The 25,909-nt window shown below is 29.3% G+C and overlaps 2 protein-coding genes and 1 long non-coding RNA gene across 3 annotated transcripts; 1 reads left to right on the forward strand and 2 right to left on the reverse strand.

The window, feature by feature from the left end:
* Nucleotides 1–169: 169 nt before the first annotated feature.
* LOC113547916 (radical S-adenosyl methionine domain-containing protein 2-like) lies at nt 170–1,655 on the reverse strand. The gene has a single exon (XM_026948506.1). It carries the CDS (start codon nt 1,647–1,649, stop codon nt 594–596), a length of 1,056 nt encoding a protein of 351 aa, XP_026804307.1. The 5' UTR covers nt 1,650–1,655; the 3' UTR covers nt 170–593.
* Nucleotides 1,656–5,687: 4,032 nt separating this feature from the next.
* LOC113549825 lies at nt 5,688–7,673 on the reverse strand. Its single transcript, XR_003404970.1, has 6 exons — nt 7,444–7,673; nt 7,223–7,375; nt 6,274–6,375; nt 6,185–6,196; nt 5,927–6,093; nt 5,688–5,851 (listed from the first exon to the last, which is right to left on the reverse strand). It is a non-coding gene; the product is annotated as an uncharacterized LOC113549825 (long non-coding RNA).
* A 15,023-nt stretch (nt 7,674–22,696) lies between these two features.
* On the forward strand, nt 22,697–25,376 carry LOC113550717 (chromobox protein homolog 1-like). The gene is made up of 2 exons (XM_026952737.1): nt 22,697–22,936; nt 24,254–25,376. Exons 1-2 carry the CDS (start codon nt 22,926–22,928, stop codon nt 24,960–24,962), a joined length of 720 nt encoding a protein of 239 aa, XP_026808538.1. The 5' UTR covers nt 22,697–22,925; the 3' UTR covers nt 24,963–25,376.
* Nucleotides 25,377–25,909: the final 533 nt, after the last annotated feature.

Below are 25,909 nucleotides of genomic sequence, written 5' to 3' on the forward strand. Positions count from 1 at the left end.
GAATGTTATAAAAAGTTAAAATATTATATGTATTTATTTTATGTAAATATATAATATAACAAAATTATTTGACACAGTAAAAATGTACTTCAAAAATTTAAAATTATTTATTGTTACTTATTAATTATAAATAAAATTATTGTTTACTGTAAGATATTACCCTATGTTTATAAATATTTTGTTAAACGTACTGGAATAGTATCTATAAAATATAAACATTTTTAAATTAAGACCAACTGTAATTGATATCGTTATACGCACTTAAATCCGCGAGGTTATTAATGTTTTTAATTATTGTACTCGTATATCAGTATCTCCTTCCGTCAATATATATACTTGTGAAAATTGGCATGATTTTTAAGCCTATCATATTTTATAAGACTGTTCTAAAGTATATATATAAATATATTATATTCCGAATGATTTAAACCGACTGACCGGTAGTGACTTGAAGAATGACACCACACAACAAATATAAAATTAAGCGCAGGATACAGATGCGCCTGTGCACGTGCATTGCATTAAGTGTATAATAATAATAATAATAATAATAAGATGAAGTGCAGCGGCGAGAGAAAAAAATATTTGGCCGATCACCACTCGAGCTCGGCTTCGGACAGTTGCTGTTTACTCCACACGTAAATGCCGCCCCGCTCCAGGAAAGCCTTTTCGTCGAAACCGGAACCGCGGAGCGCTTGCTGGACGCCAACGTCGAGCAGGGACGCGGACGGCTCCTTCTTGCCGTTGCGGCAGTTGAGAAACCGCATGTACTCGTCCAGGATCAGGTAGCTGTCCCGCATCGCGTCGTTGTTCTCCGGCACCAGCGTCCGGACCTCGGCGTGCCGGCGCAAGAACCCGTCGAACTGTTCGTCGGTGACGTAGAACCGGGCGGCGTCGCGCATCGCGCCCTCGCCCGCGTTCTCGCCCTCCAGCAACAGGCATTGGAACACCTTCCACCGGACCGGCCGCAGCCGTTCGATGTGTTCGGTGAACACCTCGTTCACGTTGTACGTGTTCACCACCGTGTTGATCTTGAACGCGATCTTGTACTGTCCGCACCACTCGCGCACCTCGTACAGCTTCGCCACGTGATCCGTTCGGCCGCCCTGCCGGCGGCCGATCTCCCGGTTCGTGTCGGCGTCGAACGAGTCGCACGACACGGCCAGCATGTCTACGTACTCGCCGTACCGGATCATCCATTTCTCCCGGATCAGGCTACCGTTGCTCACTATGGACACGCTGATGCCCGCCCACCGCAGCTCCGTCTTACAGTACCGGATGAGTTCGCCCATGAACCGGCCGCCGTCCCGGACGAACGGCTCGCCTCCCGAAAAGTTCAGCTTCTTCATGCCGGCCGCCGCCAGCATTTTCAGCCCGCGCTTCGCCTCGTCCAGCGACAGCACGAACGACGTCTTGGCCGTGTGAAAGCAAAAGCCGCAGCTGTAGTTGCACTGGCGCGTGAAGTGATAGTTTACGCTGAGCGGCACCGCGGGATCGGCCGCGCCCGCGTCCCCGTTGCACGCGACGGCCGGAGTCGCGACCACGGACGCCAAAGCCCGGCGCACCGCGGACGCCAAAGCCCGGCGCACCGCGTCCCACGTGTACCTCAGCGTGTTGACAAACTGCAGTTTCGACGCGACAAAGGCCATCGTACGTGCGTGTGGTTCGTCGCTGCAGTGAATGATCGAGAACGTTCTCGAGTGCAGCCGAACGCTGTACGAATACCATAGACCACAGTTCTCAATGATTGTCGTCGGCGTGAGAAGTAGTCGAGCAATGAGTGGGGAGCAGCGGCCGCAGATTAATCACGTTCTCACGGAACGATTTCATCGATGACGGCGGATGGAGAAAGGGAAAGGAAGGGTTCACCAGTAAAATTGTAAATACGTATACAATGAACAGTGGCGTATTTAGCATTTTGTCAAGGGGGGGGATATACGTTGGCAAATATATATTTCCTCGACAGGGTACAACCACTGTTTCTCAAAAATGTCAAACATTTATATACATTTTATCAATAAGTACCTATACATAAATGTATAAATCTGTTCTTTTGTTTTGAACATTTATTACTTATAGGTAATTATTTTTTTATAAAATGGAGTAAACTATGAGAATACAATATATATGTATAGTACATATTGATAAATATACAAATTTATACGAGTATGTAAGACGAAATCAGTAAAAAATAGTTTACCTGTCAGTGCTCCGAACTTAAGGGTCTCAGGGTCTCCTCAATGCATCTACTAAAGAAGGGCCCTTATTTTGGTACTTAACCCGGAGCCTAGGCCAAGTAAAGGCCGTTTAAAAAAATAGTTTGCCTAGGTGGAAGTTTGGTACTGGCACTAGCGCGAGTGTTCAACTATAATGAGTAGTGAATTATTATGCTGGATTAAAAATAAAATGTAAAACTCGTATTTTATTGTTCAAGATTGATTATTATTTCATACTTGTATTTCATTTAATTATTGGAATTTATTGTTTAGAATTCCTATTTATATATGCATGCATTCGCCCTGCAATTTGTTTTGAAACAGCGACCAAAAGCAAACGCTTATTATTAATCATGATAATAGCCGGATCGTCATTGACAATAATAACGATTTATGAATTAGGATACGAATTGTTTTCAATCATTTACATATTTAGGCATTTAGCAGTGTCGTTTATGGACTACGGGCATCAACCATAATATTTCCAAGTTCTTAATATATTAATATTCAATATTATAATAAAGTGTAGCGTTTTCAATAATTTTATTCTGTATTTCTATAATATACCTATGAAATTATTAAACCTACCAGTAAAAAAGAGACCGAGGGGGGGACCTATCCCCCCATATCCCTCCCACCGTAAATACGCCACTGACAATGAATAAGTGTAATTAAGTTATAGTAGTTCCTTCTTTAACGCCACCTGATGGGAAACTTGAGAAATGACTGCCAGCTGATTAGGAACATTTTGATATTTCTAACTTAAGCAACAATAATACCGTAGTTTTGTCAACACATCATCGTGGTATGAATGGAATGACTATATTATATTATATTATATTATATTATATACTATAGAATAGTTTATTTTAATTACGTTTAATATTCAGCTATATTTGAAAAAGATTTTTTTTTTCATATTGTTTTATTGGACTCAAAAATTTAAAAACTTTCAGATTCGAAGCAATAAATCAATAAATGCATTAGTTTTATGATGATGCACGACGTGTTTTTTACTTTTGTGCATGAAGGAACTTTTTGTAGAAAAAAGCTATTATTTTTATCTTTGAAGGTGTCTTGTGGTTTCAGGTAGAAAATTGGATCAAGTTGGTACTTTGGGGGCTTAATGGTAAAAATTCATGGTACATTTTTTTTTGTTATTTTAAAAAATTTAAAAAAAAAGGATTTTAACGCAAAATAAATTTTCGACAAAATTGACTTTATTTTTTACTCGAATACGAATAACTAATAAACTATATACTTGAAATTATCATCAAATATATAATATGTATCATATATATTATATTCTTTGTCTATTAAACATTTTGAGTATTTTTGAACTATTTATAGACATGAGAAATTTTCAATTTTTAATTTTTTTATGCCAACTTCCTCATAATAAGTTATTTATTTCTCAATTAAAATTATCAAAAATGTATAGTCATAATATATTTTTTTTATAAGCATTTAAAGTTTAATTTTAATAAAATTCATATATTTAGCGAAAATTGGCAAATTATTTTGTAGTTAGAAATTCATTTATAATTTTGTTTATACGGCTAAGATTTTATAATTTAATATAGGTATATCCCGTATATCAACCTAAATATAAAAATAAAATCTATATATATCCAATTTAGATTTTTAGAGCATTTTAAGTTAAAATAATTATTTCTCCTCAAACAGATTTTGATATTTTACTATATTAAAAAAAAAAATAACAGTAAATACTTAAAATTTTCACCAAATGATTATAAATATTATAATATTATCATTTTCATTATAGGTACGATAAAATTTTCAACATTTTTAAACTTATTAACCCATATTTATAGCAGAAGAAATTATTTTAAGTTTTGGTTTAATTTACTTAACGATAAAAAAATGTTGACTGGGTAAGAAAATCCAATACATCCCATAAAAATTGCTTTTATACATATCTGTATAAAAATATTGAAAATACATAATAACAATAAGCAAACTTTTTTTTATTTGCATTTGATATTATATAATATGTATTTTGACGAAATTACTTATCTAAACGATAAAGAACGATGTTAATTATTTAATTTTAACATCTTGAGAATTTAAGACTTTATATTCGTATTTATGAATTTACTATTAATTATTAAATTGCTCAACGTTTTTGATTTATTTTAAGATAATAATTATATTTTATACTATATGAACTTATTTTTACTCTCTTATGGTATTTACATAAATCTTGTATTATTCATTAATACTAAATATAAATAATTAATAAAGTAATAACCATTAATATTCAGGTTAATATTAATAAATATGGTTGTTTAGTTTTAGTATATTAATATAACAAAACTTATGAGTTTAAGAGTCCTGTCTTACAAATTGTTTATCTCCTCCCATAAAAAAAAATAATAATAAAAGTGAAAATTTCACTCTGAAATATTTATATATTTATGATGAAATATCAATTCTTAACACGAATGCGCAACAGATTTCGAAAAGTTCCGCTTTTTAAAAAAATAAATAAATAAACTAAGAAAATTGGAATGAGATTAACAGTTTTATTAAAGGCATTCGAGTCCTTATCATTTAATATTATACAATATATCTACATATTTATCTACATATACATTTTATAAATCTCTTCATTATACTTATCTATTATTATTTTAAAATAGCAATTCATGGCAGTATAGTCACAACAAACAATAAAATATGATATTTTAAATATTTGGTCATTGTATAACATTATCTATATAGCTGTTACTAGACCATAACCTTGATATTTAATTTAATGTTATTGGCTATTCTAAATATTTTAGGATTTATTTTTATAATAGTTAACTATAATTATAATTTTAAGAAATAATGTATAATTAGACAATTCAAAAAATCAAATGATATAATTGGATTTTATTTTAAGAAAATACTTATGGTATTTAGTATTTACTTACCTATTAATTGGTTATAAAATGAATATTTAATAGTATTGTTATTATTAAACAACAATAGTTAAAACTCAGGATTTGTATATAATATACGTAAATAATGGATATTTAAAAGTGCCAAGTAGGAAAACAATAACTTATGCATTTATCCAATAGACATAACATATTTAATAATTTTTGATTTTATTGGTTTTAGTTAATCAAGAAAATACATTTTTTTTATACTTTACATTACTACATTTTATTTTACAGAACATTACATACTTTATAAATTTAAAATGCATGAAATTACACCTTCTTATTGTACTTAATGTACTATTGTCTTTTATATATTATGAGAAAATAAATTATAAATTTAATTCTATTAAATTAACCAGACACAATCATCTATTTTTTTCTTTTATCGAGCTTTCACTGTGAATTTTTAGAATACAAAAGTATATCACTATCTGCAATAACACTAATAATTAAAAATCAAAATACTACACTAGATTATTTAACATACACAAACCTCTTCGTGTATTACACTTTACACGTATCAATAAATGTACTAATAACTAATACATAAAAAAAAACACTATTGATATGTTTATAAAATGATTTGCCTAAGAAATATAAAATAAATTAAATCTATAAACAAATAACTGTATTAGATAAAGAAACAGTGTCCAATTGAAACTGACAGTCGGTGGTGTTCATTGCCTAAAAATTATATAATTGTTAGAATTATAATTCTCGTTAACAAACATTTTAAACTCGAATTACTTATTTACTTACATCATCGTCCCGGGATTTGACTTATAGAACACAGTGGCCACATTTACAAATCCCAAAATTTGAGCCACTGTGTCGACGATAGGCTGTTCGCATTGTTTTTCTTCTATTGCTTACTCTTCTTTAGGCAGTGGTGGCAACGCCTGGTATCCGCCTTTCTGGCTCGGTGGCTAGAAAATAGAAATACATAAATTATTAAAAAATGCTCAACGTTCATTATCAAATAAATATGTAGTGGTGCACAGTGTGACCCTGACTTACACTGGTAACATCCTGAAACATAAATTATACGTTATTCCTTTTCATAATAATTAATATATATTAGTTAACATTTATTTTCATTTACTTACGTCAACGATTTTTATTTTTAGCAACTTTGCCCTAATGGACATTACGAACACGGTGTTTTGGTAATTCATTTGTTATTTGATTCTGATCAATTACTTTGAGTTCTAAAACAAATAAAAGTTATAATTTAATACTTGATCTTTTGCAAACCATATAATATAATGTGGTATAAGGCCGTATTCCTTCCGTGGTTAAGTTTCGATATTTAACTCTGAAAATGGTTGCTGGTGATAAATTTAATCTAGTTGATATTTTGAGTGGTCGAAAGTAAAAATTCTCCAATAGTTTTCATAATAAAAAATAATTGTGAAAAACGGAAAAAAAATAAGGAAAATCCTGATTTTTACATTGCATCAGTTTTTGACAAAATTAGTAGTATATCTTTGAATATTCACAGCACTTTTCAGCAGGAAGATTTAAAAAATGTGAGCGAGTAACTCTTCCTCAACACTATTATTTTTATGCTTAATACAAAATCATAATAATTCTAAATCTACATCTTACTCAAACTTGTTCACACCTTTTTCCAAAATTATCATAGTTTTGTATTGCACGGGAAAATAAATGGTGTTGAGTGGGATATACTACCTAAAATTTTTAAATTCTCCCTGCTGGAAAGTTCTGTGAACATATAATACAACACTAAAATTGATTTATTTATTTTATTAAAAGTCAAAAACGAAATAACAACAGAAATTTGAGATTATCACAATATTCACGAAGTGATATCATTATCGTTATCTAAACATAATAAAATTATTTCAAAATAATTTGACTCCTTTTTTTTAAATCAATTGAAAATTGTTAATTTACTTTTAAATATTTTTTAAATGTTAATAAAAATGTATTATTGAGTAAAAATACTTGAAAATTTAATACGAAGTTTTCAATAAACTATTTATCAATTAAAAATATAAAAAATGTATACAATATTATATTTAATTTACTTACGTCGGCTGCTTTTATTTTTGGTAACTTCGCTTCTCTGGACATTACGAATATTGTTTTGTGTCAATGTATCAGAATACACTTGAATACTGCAGTTTTAATAGACAGTATTTAATCTTGTATTTACTACATTCAGATTTTTCACTTCCATATTTTCTAAAACAAATAAAAATGATTAATATTAATTGATATACCTACAGTGGACCAAATAATAATAATAATACGGTATAAATGTATAATATACGGTCTTCCTTGGTAAGTTTCCATAAAAGAATATGCGTTACACAAACGTACCAACTGTACACGTCGTATCGGCTAAAAACGTATTAGTTAATATGCACATTAATATAAATATTATGGCGAGAGGGTTTTTAAATACTAATATACTATTATAGGTTACCAAAAACATTTGTAAATTTTAAACAGAGTGATAAATGTATTAATATACAATGAGTCTTCAAGAGTGGCTTGTCAAACTTTAAAGGTGCCTTAACTTAGTAAAAACCAACTATTTGTAAATAATTAATTAAAAGTAAAAATGTATAGAAGTATTTTTATCTGAATTGGAAAATATATTATTTTCTTTGTTTATTTTTATTGAAATTTAATTTGTAAGAGGCCACAAAATCTAAAATCTATAAATATTTATTTAATGGAAATATTAATTTAGTAATTTGGACGACGATCGACAAACTGCCGTCCGACAGATTCAATTGTAACATGTTATCGTTAAATGGACGGAGGGGGCAAGGGAGAATATACCGCGTATTATAGACACTATTAAAACTGAAACTGAGTTTATGATAATAATAATATATAATGTCGTGTCGCCTCACGACCTAACCTAACCTTTATTAATGAATAAAAAAAATTACCTTCATGCAAATTAATAATTTGTTTTTATATGTGAATAATTCAAACTGTGTTATTCGCGCGTAGAAGGATTCGCTTATACGACATGACTAATTATTTTTGGAACGCAATATATTTTCTAATTAGAACAAAAATGTAGCCATTCATCGATAAATCTATTTTTAATTAGTTCATTATAAGGTAGTAGGAAGTTGGTACTATAAATTTGAGGAAAATACGTCTATCGATCTGTGAGCAAGCCAGTTCTCAAAAAATTATGTCAGGGAAATTATCACATGCAAGTAATGAAGAGATAGTTTAAAGTATTAATTAGAATTAAAAAAATATTGATTAAATTTAAATAAAATTATATTAATTTTGTATAATAATTATTGTTGACACATCGATTCGTTTTTCTTCATGATTCCGAACCGCTACAATTGTTTCTTATTAATAATTATTTATTTTATTTGAATAAATACTCACGTAATTCAGTAATTACGTGGTCCAAACAGCACGGCAGTCGACGAAAAAATGAATGAGGAATCAGAAATTCAGAAATGACAAAACAAGACTGATAAACTGTTAATAGTGTAAACTACACAGATTTTAAAATAAACTACATAAGTTATCAATATGTTCGATGTTCGGCTCACGGTTTAAGACTTAAACTTCCTTTACATTGACCCAGTACATTTTTAATATTTACATTTTTTATAAATATAAGAATGTTTTAATTTAAAATAATTTCGATTGTTTTTAACCATTAATAATTTATTCAAAATTGTAAATATTAAAAATCTATCCGGTCAATGCACAGGAAATATTCTCCTTTATAAAATATATAATAGGTGACCTTTATCCAAAACTGAACCAAAGAGCCGTAACACTCGTAACTCGTAATAGTGGAAACACGGAATATCTTTGTTCCTATAATTATTATGTAGGAGATAGACAGAGAAAGAGGTCACAGAGTAAATAAATGTTGGTGTTACGGCCCCTTAATACAATAAATAAAATATATTTTATTTAAACCAAGTACGTTAGAATCGCTGATATCGCGTATTTATTAAAATCTATTCATTAAATACAATGAATAATAATTGTTATTTAATTTCATAATTATAAAAAAAAAATTCATATTATTTTGTTCCCATTTATGTATATAATAGTATAAGATTTTATGCGTTAGAAATTCTAATCACAATACATGCTCTTACAAAAAAATGACCGACACACCTAAACTAAATAGCAGTTTTAGTATCTATTCAATTATATATATTATATACTATTGGTACAGTTTGATTAATGATAAGGTTTATGCATGCATACTAAAATTAATGGTATAAAAACAAACATTTAGAACAAATATAGACAATATAGTTTGTACTTTTCGACATATTTTAGTATCAACTGTATTTGCACAATGCACAATAAGAAAACCTAATTTATACCTATTCGTATAATATAATATTAATATCTATATTTGTACCTGTGTAGTGTGTAAACTATGTTGTACATTAAATTTAGGTGTTTAAATTTAAAATTAGTAATATTAGTATTTTTAATAACGAGAAATATTCTGTTAGAAATGTTTGAATTGCTATATTTCAATATTTGATGTACTATGAATATTGAATGTTGTTTTATTTGAAGTTCGTTATCGACTTGTAAATATTCAGCTCATTCAGGTTACTATATAACATACAAGGCGTAAGACTTTTATTGAGTTTTATATACTTATCGTATAAAAACTTCATAATTTAAAAATTAAAATTAAATATAATAAGACCACTGATTATCGAGAGTGCCAAATGTTTTATATTTTTTTGGATTTAAACAAAATTTTCATGAATATGTAAGCATTGTAAGCGTACCTATTATACACACTACACAGTGCATAATACATTTTTTAAAATTGGAAAAGTAGGTCTACTGTATATTGATCTGCTCTATATACTATATAATAAATAAATAAATAATTTATAACTCTTGAGAATGACATCGAAAATAGAATGTCTTTATGTCGGAGAAACATACATGCAATTACTGCTAGTCAAAGTGTTAACTTTTAGTTCCATAACATGTACCTACTGTAAAACGGTTTATAATGTATAAATAGCTTCTAATTAGTTTAAAATATTTTGATGTTATAGTGTAATGACAAAAAGTATTAATTCTTTGTATCTTTTGAATTATATTAAATCGTTAGTGTCATAACTTTAAATGTACATAAAAAATGTATGTGACTTTCAGTTACTTTATTTTTTAAATTCCAATAAAAATAATTTATGAAAAATCCTCTATTAAATTGTAATGTCTAGCTGTTCAAATTAAAAATGTCATAAATTGAATAAAGCAGAAAGCCGAAAAGTTATATTTTGTTAAAAGCGCACAGGTTATAACTTATTAGTTATTACTGTTATTAGGTATGTAAAGCACTATTATTTTTACAACAGGATTTTTACGGTAAAATCCTTCAGTAAGCTGTATTATTTGAAGTAAGAAACTTTGTATTTTGGTAAAAATGTTAATGTTTGACCACAAACTAGGATAATATAGAGTACTGGACAAGAGGACAGATAACATTTCGCTAAAATCATGTACACCAGTGGAGAAACGAGAGGGTTTCACAGTAATATTATCTGCCAGTCAACCACATGAAAACAATGCCGTAGTTAGCTAGTTCTAGACTTCCAACTTTTGAGTTTCATCTATTATTGTAGAACTAGCGCTATTTGCTGGCTTGATCACTGATCGTCGATCGATGACGGGAGCGCTATTGATATAAAATGAGAAAAACCTGTAACTCCACACACTACCATTTTACCCACAATACTGTGAGTTGTGAGTACTTATGACCAATTCACGTTCACCATAATCTTAGTTCGTATGTTCGATAATATTATTTTATTCTGCGCCACTAAACAGTTTTCGATACTTATATTATTATTGTATTCATAACCATCCCGATCCCGTGTATAATAACGGCAGTACCGCACAATTTGTCAAAACTGGTTTTTCTATTGCATCCGCGTATATAGTTTATAAATACTACTAGTAAATATCAAAATAATTGTAGACACGCTAAAAATAATATAATATAATATTGGGAATGAAAATTATTTAATTTTATTAGAATTTTAAATTGTAGGATAATTTTCGATAAATTAAGTAATTTTATTTTCGACAAAAAAAATTTAATTGAAATCAGTATAATTATTAATAGTATAAGTAACTAATAAGTATATAATAAAAATTCTAAACAAAATCGTTGATTTTTGTGGGACTATTTTTATGATTATATTTATATTTTTCAGATTGGTGTGAAATTGAATAATTATAGTATTTGATTATAGGTTTAGACAGTATAGTATGAAGATGAATTCATCTAACCATTTTTGTAAATTATCTATATTCTATACTGCTAAACATAAATTCATATATCAATATTATGACTTTCTATTAAAATCAAACATAATTCGAATAATCAATAAAAAACAATCAAGTGACGTATTCGCGTATATTAACTTCGGTTATAGGTTATCAGTGGAAATCTAACCTATTACCTATACATAAATAAAAATAAACATTTTAAGAGATTTAAAATGTAAAAAAAAAACAAAAAGTATAGAATTAGGATTTAAATCATTTAAAAACTATCAAAACATTTCTCTACAAAATAACTTAAAATTATTGCAAAAAAATCGGAAATTTCATTGATTTTTTAAATCTTAGTGTGAAGTATTTAAAAATTATAACTTAAATTTATATATATATATATTTATACAATTATTGTTAAATGTTATTAAAACTAACTTAATTTTATGCGAATTTAATCTGTCTTAAAGAAATGTATTAAAAGTCTGGAATATCTAAATATTATAAAACAATGTAGGTACTTACAACTTATGTAGGTAACTAATCATAATGTTTTATTTTTACAATTTTTTTTTTTTTTTAATCTTTTGTTCTTGATAAACTCGATGATGATGAAACCAATGATATTATTTACATAAAAGCAAACCAACTAATGAACTAACTAAGCAGTATTCTTGGGATATTATATTATTATGTAAATATGTTTTTAACATAACATAAATATAAAATTATAAAACAAATTATAATATTTATAATACTGCAATGAATGGTCATAATAAAGAAGATAAATACTAAAATACATAATAATGTAGTCATCATAGGAACAATTATTATTTATGTTCCGTATTTTAAATGAAGAATAATTCAAATTCAATGCATTTTGTCAATAGTGAATAATACGAAATGAATACAGTACGCTAATAATAGTTCAAAAAAAGTTTGTTTGGCTTATTCCGCGGTGGCTAAGGCTATCGTGACCAGAAAGGTAAAGCGGTGCGTGACCAAGCTCGACAGCGGCCATGGTTGTGTCATTCGGGCTGACGTGTCGGAGACGATGCTCAAGTCCTAGATGCCAACCTACAACAAGTCGTACGCTCCACGACCGTCCACCTAGTCCAAGTTGCGGGCCAGCAGGACCCACCGACAACGCGTGTCCACATCTGCGTCTCGCGGCAACCACTCGTAGTGTTATGGCTGTATCAAGTATCCTTGCAGGTGGAGCGACGATAACGTCCAAACTTACATGGAGTTGATGAACGCGTAGGAGTTGCAGGATAAACTGCTTTCACGTACGAAAAATTCAAAGATGAATGCCAGAACGTCCGAAAAACACGATCTCAGTGTCCAGCATAAAAACCGCCATATTCGTTTAAAGCTGTTAAGTAAACGCAAGACGAAAATCGCGCCGGAGCAAAAGACTGGTAAGTCCATCACCGACGAAATCGCGGTGATAAGGAAGGTGGTCTATACAGTGCAAGGTATCTCTACTGTACACTATACAGTATAGGTGTCGTAGTACAAGGGTCACTATAACGGGTATCGTATTTTTGAATTCAATGATTTATTATATCGTTCCGTATACGAAAAACTATTCTGAACGGAGATACCTGAACAGTCAACCTATTATATTAATGAAATATATAATATTATTTCATGGTGTGTTTTTTTTTATATTCCTGTCGAAGTAATTTATTTTAATTTAATTTTTGCCGAAAACATTGCATTTATTATATTATTGATACTTAATTATTAATTATTATAATAGTATTTATTTATATCATATATTCATATTATATATTATATTAATATATTGTTATTAACTTTTGAGTTAATATTGTAAAACCTTAAACCTTATTGTAAAACAATGTGAATAGGTTCATGGTTTAAATATAGGCAATAGCTTTAAATTAATCTGCATATTTTGAAAATTGCCATTGTGTATAATATCTTACAGTACAATAAGGTTTCTCATAAGTTTTTCTTAACATAGTTAAAAATTATCGTAAATAGATTCATATACTTTATAGTCTCCATTTTTTTTTTTATAATAGGCAAAAATTTATTTTCTTACGAAATAATATGATGCGTATTATGCACGATTTGTTTTTGCGAAAATTAGTTCAATCCATAGATGGAATTTGAGTTTTAAATTTTGGGGGGTATTATAGTTTGCATGTATGTACTATATGTGCCATTTGAACTTAATTCTACTTAGTACTGTACTATAGGTAATCTGCATATTTTAAATAAAAATTGTCATTGTGTATATCTTACATATATAAAAATGGATGTTGGTTTATCCACGATCCGTCCTAGATTAACATAGACTCAGGAACTGTTGACCGATTTTCACGGTTTGTTTGCAAAATGGTTCGCGTTGTCCGGAAAACGTTTATAGCCATTGTTATTCTTCAATAGCCCATTGCGATCCTCAAAAGCATAGTTTTTATGTACCTATTGAAATAAATATAAACATAATTAGTCTTGTTGGTTTGTAGGCTACCTTGGTAACACAGATGAAAAAAACGATTATTAATAATTATTATCATAAATTAGTATTTAAATTAATATATATATATATATATATGTTTCGAATATAGATGCAATTTGTACTACAGCAAAATACAACTAATCTCTGTATGGGAGCCTCATTTCGTCTAGAATTATTGTTTATACATTCGCCTTACACTAAATGTTTAGCATTATAGGCAACTATATTGAACACTGATACATTTTTACACGCAATTAAGTACACAGGAACATGCAGCTAATAAAATAAATAATAATATTCATAAAAGTTTCAACTCTCTACAAAAATATAATTGAACTTAGTCAATATTTAAAATTCGAATTCATATACAATTAAATGCGCATAAAACTTATGAGGAATCTTCCATTAAATTTTTAAGCGTTTAGATACAGAGAAATTTGTTTATCGACAATAATTTAAATAAATACCTAGTTACCTATATCTTTTATTTGAATAAATATCTTGATAATTAATACAAGGTTTTTCATAAGTTTTTCTTACTACAGTTAAAAATTATAGTAAATAGATTCATAGTATTTATATTTTATAGTCTCCATTTTTTTTTTTTTTTTAATAGGCAAACATTTATTTTCTTATAAAATAATATGATGAATATTTACGATTTGCTTTTGCGAAAATAAGTTCAACCTACTGTTGTAGTACTGTATTATTATTAGCAGATGACACTGGAAAGTAGATAATAACAACATCAAATAATAATAATTAATGTAAGACTAGAAGTCTAAATACTAAAATCTAGTGATTATTATTTATTTCGCAATAAACAAAAAATTGTTTGGGGTGCACTTGGGTCCTGTATACCATGCGGTATTCTAGGATCATTCCATACAACTCCAAAATTGCTATCGTTATATTCGTATAAAGCGGGGTGGAAAAAAAAGATGGTCACTCTCATTCATCATTTTACTCGTACTCAACATACCTAGCTTGATGATAATATTTTATATTGCAATTAACAGATGGTTTTGATGCGAAACGTAAGATGCGGTACTAGCTCCACCAATAAGGTCCTTTGCACCGGCGTGATTTTTGTCCTGCGGTTTTTTTAAACGAATATGATGGTTTTTATGCAGGATACTGAAATCGTGTTTTTCGGAGTTCTAGCAATCATCTTTACATTTTTCGTACATGAGAGCAATTTATCCTGCACGTCCTTCACGCTAATCAAATCTATGTAAGTGTGGATGTTATCGTCGCTCAACAAGGGATACTGAAAACAGCCATAACGCAAGTGGTGACCACGTGACGCACATGTGGACAAACGTTGTTGGTGGGTCATATATATTATGTTATCAATGGTGTTCCCATTAATTTTTTTGAGAGTATACTATATCATCAAATACGCATGTATTACTATGGGTATACGCAGTATACCCATAATAATGAAAAAAAATCTTGAGAGTATATGGTGTATATGTAGTATACTTTATGGGAACACCCCTATTTGTAGAAGTTTCCAAACACCATACACTCTAAAAAGGCTCAAAATTAGTTTTATTTTCAAAAACCTGTCAACTAGTGACCGTGGGTCATAAAAGAGAAAAAAAATGTTACTTTTTTACGTATGAATATGTTTATATTGTTTCTGTAATGACTGCAACACACCTCATTGTAGATGTGAAGTTTCGACATTCAAAACCAACAAAACCTATTCCATAGCCCAAATAATGCATATAATGTATAGATACCTTACAAACTACAGTTAATTATAAGCGTTGTACTTCTTTTTTAATTAATTGCTTATATTATGGTATTGCCTATAACTACGGTCATGTCTTCATTGTACTTTATACATCATTTATAAATATTCCTATTATCCACACTCTTTTAAACGAGCTTCAGAATTACCTCTGTACAGGCTGTACATAATGCCACAGTATACCACCAACAACGCGGGAACGCTATAACTCTGATTACACTGAACCAAGAATATTGTTTCTCACTTTGCTCATTAAAATTTTAGAATCGTCAATCGTTGTTGACAATTAATGTCAGTGACGATTGGCTTTTGCGTTTATCGTAAATAGATGACGGTTAATGCTATAATGTGATACATCATATTTAATTTTATAAAACTATTTGATATCTATTATGAGCTTTAGTTTTTTATTTCAGCTATTTTTCGAGTTGGTACTGAATTTATGTAATAGTTATACTACATATATATTAGTACACAATTCGCTGTATTGCCAAGTCATTTATAATTAGATAAATGGATGCCCGTTAAAATGTCAAAAACAGAATTAAATAGGATTTTTAAAATATGAGAATATATAGTAAATTACTATTTAGGTATTTAAATATCATAATAGTTTTAGTTTTAATTACTTTATATTTATATTGAAGCTGGTGGGTAATACATTTTTTAATTTATAGGTAAAAACATATAGCAGGATGAGTTTGATTATTAAAAATAAAAATTTCTGGATTCTACTATTTTAGGAAGTACAATCATTGATTATAAATACAATTATATACAAATTTACAATCATTTAAAATCAATGGTAATGAATAATGATAAATACATGCATTGTTCTGCTAAAATAAAACTATAATTATACTTGGAACTCATTTTGCAATTTGGTACATCGGTGATCTTGTATCCGAAAATGTGGACCTCGAAGCCTAATTTATAAACTATAAATGTTATATTTTAAGTGATTCATTTGACATTTAACGACTCAATCGTCTCAATAGAAGTATTTTTAAGGATCACGAAAAATGAATATTTTTTGAAATTAACCTTCTTTACGCAGGGTAGTGAGGAAAAAAAAAGCGAACGGGCGGCCGTACGAACGCAAACACGGACATGTCGTTGTGCACAGCCGCGGATTGTCGTAGCTGTATTTTGTAAACATGGGTTGTGTCATTAAGCGACAGTATTTTTGGTTGGGTTATTAAACAAAGAATACTCAACAATAATATTAATGAGATAAATATTTAGATAAAAACGGAATGATCGTCCGAGATAATTTCATACGGTCGTCGGGGCGGCGGTGCGAAGCGTATCAGTACGTCATATACATAATATCACATAATAATAATAATAATATTACGTATTATAATTTCTTTTCTTTCTTTATTATCCTCATTACCCCATTCTATCCATGCCTTACTTTCTTTTTCACTCACTCAGTGAGTACCGTTCAAAAGAAGTTTAACTTCCCGCGCGCGTACTGGTAACACACACACGAGTTTTTGTTCGTATAGGGTTGCTCAGAGTTGCTATTGGTTACATAAAATAAAATAGTTATGATAATTGTATATAATTTTTAACCTATATTTGGTTAAAACTCAAAATTACCCAAATTTATTTCTGTGTTAAAATATGTGTAATTCACATTTAACAGAATTTAAAATAGGGTAAATTCACAGGCATTTAATTAATTCTGGACAACACTGTGCAGAATCAACTAGTTAATATTTTAATAATATTGGTTTCGTAAATTATCATTTTACTAGGGATTTTTCTCATACTACTCGCGGCTATTCTCTCCAAGTGAATTGTTATAACTTGATAAGTGCAACTAGTTTCAAATTTTTGTAGGGTGGCTATACTGTTACAGATGGGTAACTCAAATATTGTGCAATGTAAACAATTTCACAATAACTCAAGAGTAGTACCACACCCCAAGGGTTTCGGCCGATTCTGACAGACGCCGCCCGATTACAGTCGCCGATGGCCCGATATCGATGGGAATGTTATGGCTGGGGTTGGGATTTTATAGCATTTGCATATTTCTTATGAGATGCTTAAAAAAATAGCAGAGTAAGCTAAAAATTTTGTTTTGCTTTTTTTGCATATTTTCTGATTTTTAGTTTTTAGTGCTTTTTTTGGACTTTTTGAAACTTTTTTGCAATTTTACATGTTATTGAATCAAAATCAGTGGTATTTTATGAAATTATATTTTAGTAAACGTGTTTTTAAATTTTTTGTCAATCGAATTATTACGATAATTTCGTATTAGGTATTTGGTTCAAATCTTTTTTTCTGCTGATTTTGTCGGGTTTTTTGTCGATTACTACTTACTGCAATTATTAATCGCCGATTATCAATGAATGAGTGTTAAATGAGTTGTATATTCAATTTATTTTATACAGTCCACATTCGTCTTTTTTTATTTACAGCCCTTCAGGATTCTAATCAGAGTGACTAAATTATTGATATGAATAATTTGTAAGTGATTAAAACGTTATTAATTTTTTTGCATATTTTGTTGCATACTTTTAGCGCATATTTAGCGATATATAAGGTAATATTATAGAGCATATTTATGTAATTTTAAGTGCTATAAAATCCCAACTTTGGTAATGGCTGGGTGATGTACGGTAATGCACAAAACTGGCCGAATTTTATTCGGCCTTGGCGTGTCTTTTTGCTGGACAGAGAAAGCATGACAAAATATATTTATTTTTATTGAGTTTATTATACACTAATAATAATAACATTATATTCGGCCACAAAAAAAAAAGTTTAAGTTGATCCAAATAAACTTAACAAATTCCGGTACTGGTTTGTTCTAGTCCCGCCACAGCGAGTGTAAACTTTATAGCTCCGCCATCCATATAACAATTAATACATCGTATATATATGAAATAATGAGTTTATTTATTAATATTAATCTAATCATTCAATGATAGATAATATTATATTGATATAGTATAAAAAAATTAAAATTAAAAAATGGAATAATAATACTTTTAAAACAATGGTAAATTAAAAATGTATACAAATGTTTATAATGTTAAAAATTATGGTTTCTGTGATTCCTAAAATTCTGCTATATCTTTTAAAAGATGGTGTCCAAAGATCACTATTGTTTAGTTTTGATTGTCACATAAATTCCATCATGTAAGAGGCTAAAATTTTCTGTCAGTACATCTACGTTTTTTGTTGCCCCATTTGGCTACATCTTTCGACATTTTGTGTGTGGACTCCTGAATTAGGGTCCACGAAATTAAACCTATAGTTAACTTGATTGTCTTGATTATGTTGAAATCTAGGTTGTATCAAATTAGCATAAACTTTCCAGCTGTCAGAAAAAATTGTAGAACTATGACTAATATATCGGTTAATGATAAGTATCAATGTATCTATTTATTGTTGAATGGAGGGGGCTCTAAAGTTTTCACTCGCCGTGGTGGGGCTATAACAAACCAGTACCCAAATTCCAAGCAAATTTTACTTGAATAATTTGTTAGTAATTTTTGTATATTGTATTATAATAGACATATAGTTGCAGATGTAGAACAGTCAATAGTTGGTAAAAATGTGAAACAAAAATGATTGGCTTTTATGCAGAGTAAATACTAAAAACAGTCTAAACAATTATAATATGATGTTATCTTTTTACATTAGCGGCGCTGATTTAATTAATTCTGTATAGGTTTATTACAGATGACGACTCGAATAGGGTTATTCTCTTTTGGTTGGTATAGGTATGACGTATGAATGATAATGGGCGTCGTGTTTTTTTAATTAATATATCATAGATTTGTATGATTCAGAATTGGCTGTTTGTATTTTTAAACGATCTGAGATGGATTTACAATACAAACTGTCAACCCCAATAAGCTCAATTATGGCTTCACACGTTTTCGAAAATTCAATTACGCCATTTACAAAAATCTAGACTCAGCTCAAGTGTTTAAACACTTTTAGGCAAGTTTGAGTTTGGCCGCCCCTTACATGTATAAATACTATGAAAAATACTGATCTAGGCGTAGGCTTATGTCGTCTACCCCTTGAATCGGACCTGCTGAAAAATCGGTGATGGTGGTTTAATTTGACTGACGATATTACTGATATTAGGTGTTTCTGGAGTGTAAGATGCTTTCGAGTTAGAAACTGCAATAGTCGGGTTAACAGGTTCGGTTTGTACAAGCACTTCGTAGTGATTAGCCGTTATAAATTTTTATTATTTTTTATATTTAAAGTAGGTCCAGGAAAATTTGGTTTGGATGAATCTAAATGGTTTCTTTTATTGAATGTTTGTGTCTAAGGTATAACAGACATCCTAATTATTATATGTGTTATCATATTTGGGTGTAAATCTTGAATCTGAAGAGTTTATTATAGAATTATTTGTTTATTTGTTGCATTGTTAATTAGGCGATCTACCTGTATAATGTTGTTGATTTTAATTTAAATACGTTATGTTTACTATTTGCTTTCGACGATGTCAGTGTGTTGGGAGGTCACGGCATGTTATCTAAAAGGCAACAATCGCGTACTGATGTTCGTTTAGCGATAGTGTGACGGTCATTAAACACATATTTAAAAAATTTGTTTAACACACTTAAACCCTGCATATAATGCCTAGAGAAATTATTGTTTTTTTATTATTATAATCCAAGTAGTGAATCTTATAAATAATTACAATACTGTTTTTTTAAGACTGTCCTTGATTGAATTGTAATGTTTTCAAGAATATACGACTTTTAGATAAAAACTTAAAATACATATATATATATATATATCAATAAAATAATATTAATGCATGCGTGTTATCACGACGAATTACCGACAAAATATCACCGGTAAAATATAATAGCAATTATAATATAATGTATAAAACACAAATATGTAAGTAGTACAAATAAAATATGTGTACTAATTAATGTAAGTAAATATTAAATGTATTACCTTGACGGTATGTATATGCTAAAACAACATAATATATGTGAAGGATTTAACAATGAATTTGCTCATTTATTTTCTGATCAACATTCAACATCCTTTAATCCATAAATGTATAAATGATTTGATGTCTAACATCAACAGAACATAATAAATTAAATTAAAATAAGTCAAAGTAGGTATAGTAGAAGTAGAGAATCTAAATATCCCAAGAAATAAAAATAACAAGGCTATGGAAAAAGTAAAAAAAGTAGTTAGAGATTATCCAAATCGAGAGTGATTATATTCAAGGTACCAGCCACTACCAGATTATGATTAATATCATACATTCATATTTACATTAATTAGTAATATTAGTATACATATTTTATTTTTACTATTTACATCAATAGTATTTACTATTATACTATGTTCTGTGATACTATTATACTTATTATACATATTTCTTCATTATTTTTATCAATACTATATTATTTATATAATATACAGAATGTCCCGTGAGGATTTGCTCAAAGCGATATTACTTGAAATAAGGGAGATATCATAATTTTGATTTGTTAATAAGATTCACAGGGACAAGAACTACAAATATTTCATGATTTTATTTAATGGTTTGGTAAAAAAGTTAAAAAATATATTTTTTTATTAACTATTTAAAAAAAAATTGAAGATAGCCTTTTTGTAGAGTTCATTTTTCTGAAAATATTGACGTTTCAACATTTAAAATTTCATTTATCTCCTGGTTTTTAATATTTTTTCTACTTTCAAAAAGAACTGTTAATTATTTAATACGATAGTGGTATCATTGAATCAAACATATGGTCCGCGTGTTTGTGCTCGAGAACGCTTTCAGTGTGACTCGCAATAAACATATTATTTCATTGATTTAATGTAGTTGAAATTTTAAATAAAAATAAATAATTAATGTACACAATTTCAATACGTGTACCTTTGTTATACCTAGTATTAAATATGGTTATATTATAAATTATAATAATACTATTACAAGTATTTATAACCAATAGCACCACTACATGGTTTTAAATAATTCGCAGTTTTTCTCAGATACATTACTACATTAATCAGTGGCATATTCAGGATTTATTTTACGGGGGTGTTTTAAAATTTAATAGACTTATGGTAGACGAGGGGCTTTGCTCCCACACCCACCGTATTAGTGTATTACATTAACAAATACCATGTATTGATATAAATTATTACATTAATGAAAATTGATTATATTAAGACAGTATGTGTAAGATCTACAAATTGTATAAAACATTTATACTATAACTAAAATAATAACTTTTATCACATAAAAAAAAATAGTACACTATAATACTAAACCAACAACTACAACCTATAGTATTAAAAAAAACATGAAATTGAATAGATTGAACAGAATAAATATAATGACACATATTATAATGAATACTTATTTAAATTATAAGCGACGGCATTGGAGAGCAAGTTCATCAATAACCTCTGCTGTAAATAATATCTCTATGGATACCTATTCATTAATTCTAAGCCATTCAGCCTGTTTTCTCCAACGGTATTTCTTAAATAACTTTTAAGTCTACAGAGATTTGAAAAAGAGGGTTCATTCTTAGATGTAGTGACAAGGACCGTTGCCAATATGACCAATAGCCTGCTGTGAATTGTAGGAAAAATAATAGAACTAAAATTATGAATGGTTATTTCTTGCACTTCATGAACAAGCTTGGAGTTTGGTCAAATAAAACAAAATACAGCAGATGAGGGTGTTCTAATACCCATATCGACCCCCTAAATACGCCCTTGAGTTATTAGTAACATCATACCTAGGATATTTGAAGGTTTAGCTTATTATACATTATGTTGTATGCCTGTATTTATGCGTCAATGATAGGTAGTTTCCACAGTGCACGAAAACGAAATACGACTGTTATGCATATACATGTTAGTGTTAGACAGTCTAGCCAGTGGTCGTTGGCATGCATACCACTTTTTTCCCTTTTTGGCAACAGTTGTTGTTAGTACCTACCACCACTATCGTCAACGTTACTTATTCTCGTCCATTCAACGTCGTTGTTTAGTCGCTGTAGTTCTCAGTCGTCTGTTGTTCGATGGTTCGCGTTCGCTGTTAGTCTTAGGTGACTGTTAAAATACCGCATTGCCGCCATAGTAATCATTCCAGTGGTTAGTCCACGGTTTTCACTTTTTTTTTGTTCCCACCATTTGGTCGAATTATCTTGACGCCGTACGTTGATTTCTGGTGATTTCATTCACAAGTCTTCGATATGAATCCGAGGTGAGTAACAACTAATATATTATTATACACATGCATGCACCGGCCTCCAATATCTCAACAAATTTTACCCGCCGTTTTCATTGTTTGCACACGTTTTCCTACATCAACGGTGCGTGACCGAGATTTGTGACTCTTGCGCGAAATAAAATTATTATACAAATTATTATATTATTATATATTTTACGTATTCCATACACCATAGGTAATTTTGGCGATGCCGCCATCGTTCAATTTTATTGTGATTATTACAAAACGTATAAATAAAAATATTAAGTCACTTAAACCATGGTATTTGACGAATGATGGATGAGCAATGTTTCGATCGAGAGGCGCTCGACGGTGTTGGGTGTTTTGTCTTACTCTTGTCTGTGATGTCTTAAGCAGAATATGCAATACATACACATTACCGACGCCAACCTGTTTACGCGCGTCCATTGTATTCGTTGCCGCCCGCTCACAATGGTTTTCGGATTTATTTTACTTACGCTTTTTTTCGTTGGTGTCAACTTGCAGGATAGACCAATTGGTACACCGGTCGATTTTGATTATATTTAACTATCAAGCAATAATAAAAATTAATTTTTTTTTCCAAAATTGTTGTGACTTGGTTGTTTTCTAAACAGCGAGTTGCAAGTGTTGCAGCTAGTCGGAATGCATTCTTTGTTGGTTTTTAATAGATGTACACCTATTACGCATTTACGCGCATATTAGTTTTCATGTTTCCCCATTAGTAGTATGGTGGTTCTGCCTTCTTTTTATACACTACTTAACATTATAATAATTTTGTAGAATGGAAATTATCGAATTCCTGTTCATTTGAAAAACTTATTCTTACTATAATTAGATAAGGTATTTATTTTATTATATACAAATTTATGATTTTAATTTTTTTTTTTTTTTTTTTGATACTTATATATTAAGCATTGGTAACAAAAATGGTGTAATCAATAATCAAAAGCACATTATTTCATCCTTAGTATAAATTGTATCATATAATAATATTCATGATTTAAAATATTATGAGCACTTTAAAAAAAAAAAAAAACATTATTTTAATTGATTTAACAATGTTTGCTGTGGTTTATATTTTTCCATGTGTAATTAAATTGTTTTTTTTTTAACTGTTCTTAATGTTTTAAAATAAGAATATTTTATGTATAATTTCAACACTTGTATGGAATTATGCCTAGAAGTTATGCGTTTTAAAAAATTAAACTCACATGTTGGTCATGTGCAGCAAACATATTTAAAATAAATGATAAATCTGTTTTGATGTATTGTTATCAACATGTTAATATATTTTTATTTTTATTTCAGAAAAGAAAATGAAAAACGCGTAGATTCTAGTTCCGATGCCGAAGAACAAGAAGAGGAATATTCTGTAGAAAGGATTTTAGACAAGCGTACAAGAAATGGCAAGGTTGAATACTTTCTCAAGTGGAATGGTTACAATGATTCAGATAATACTTGGGAACCTGAAGAGAATCTGGATTGTGAGGAGTTGATTAAGGATTTTGAAGAAAAATTAAAACAAAAAGATAATAAGGATAAAAAAAAAAAGGATCAACCTGAGCGTGGTCGTAAACGCACACTATCTAATTCAACAGTTACGAGTTGTGCATCGTCAGATGCTGGTCCTTCTAAAGAACGTAGAAAGTCTTCTCCTTTACCAAAAAAGAAGGCTGCTGATAAAGCTGATAAGTCAGATAAATCTGACAAATCAGACAAGTCTGATGAAACCGAAGAAAATGATATTGAAAAGATTGATGATGGAGATACCAGTCTGTCAGAGGAAAAAGAAAACGATATTACTGATCCTGCCGCTCCACCTGAAAAAGTAGCAGAAAAAATTATTGGTGCTACTGATTCTAGTGGCCAGTTGATGTTTTTACTAAAGTGGAAAGGAATTGAAGAAGCTGATTTAATCGCAGCTAAAGAGGCCAATTTAATGTGCCCACAAATCGTTATTAAGTTCTACGAAGAAAGACTTACATGGCATGCTCCTGAAAATAAAAATGGCATTTAACTATTATCATTTGGAAAAGGATGACAAATGTTCAAAAAGGGACTTTTATTTTATATCGTATCTTATTGTAAATGTCTTCAATTATTTTATTTTATTATTATATGTGGCAGGTATGCCTTACAGATAAAATTATTAGTTCTTCAATTATTAAATATTTAAATGTTAGTAATTAAATACTTTCATAAAATGGTAATTTTTTTTTTATTTCAGTGATACAGTATAGTGTTCTCTTAAAATTTGTTTTTATATATCAGTTTATATTTTTAAAAAACTTATTGGTTTTGAAAAATTATATCTTAAATGCAAAAATATGTTAATTTAAGTTAATTTAGTTAGTATTTATTTGTTCAAATGTTGGGTTTAAACATTCAATACTTGTTTGATTTTAATAATTAAAAACATTTTTTCACCATATTTTACCTTTTATTATATACAGAACTATAGTACCATTTAAAATCATCTATTTTATTTGAATATGTTTTTTATTATACATCATATTTCTTTTATATTATCAAGTTCAACAATTTTATATAAATATTTTTACACATACAAGTTTCAATTATGTGTAAATTATAGATATGCTGCCACTTGAAAAAATAATTTTAATAACATCTAAGAAAATTGTGCAGAATTATTTAATTCATTATAAGCCCTTGAATTTGTCTCTTGAAAGTCCCATAAACATTAAAAAATACCTATATTGGAATAAGCTCAGCTATGTAACCTTTATTTTATGTTAATTTAATAATTCTAGTTTCTAAATTTAAATCTATGCATGTAGTTTTCCTTTAATTTGATGAAAATTAAAAATATTCAATTACTGTTAAGTAAGTTATTTGCTTACATGTATAAGTGTATAACTATTTACGAACAATATAATAAAGTTGTTTTATTATAAGATGCATTCAATTTATTTAGTAACAATCAAATAGCTTAATTTGTTGTAT

The sequence above is a fragment of the Rhopalosiphum maidis genome, chromosome 1 (assembly GCF_003676215.2).
Source record: "Rhopalosiphum maidis isolate BTI-1 chromosome 1, ASM367621v3, whole genome shotgun sequence".
Classification (NCBI taxonomy): domain Eukaryota; kingdom Metazoa; phylum Arthropoda; class Insecta; order Hemiptera; family Aphididae; genus Rhopalosiphum; species Rhopalosiphum maidis.

Excerpts from the sequence above, each read along its gene's own strand:
- LOC113547916 (XM_026948506.1), bottom strand. The coding sequence starts at position 1,649 with ATGGCCTTTGTCGCGTCGAAACTGCAGTTTGTCAACACGCTGAGGTAC.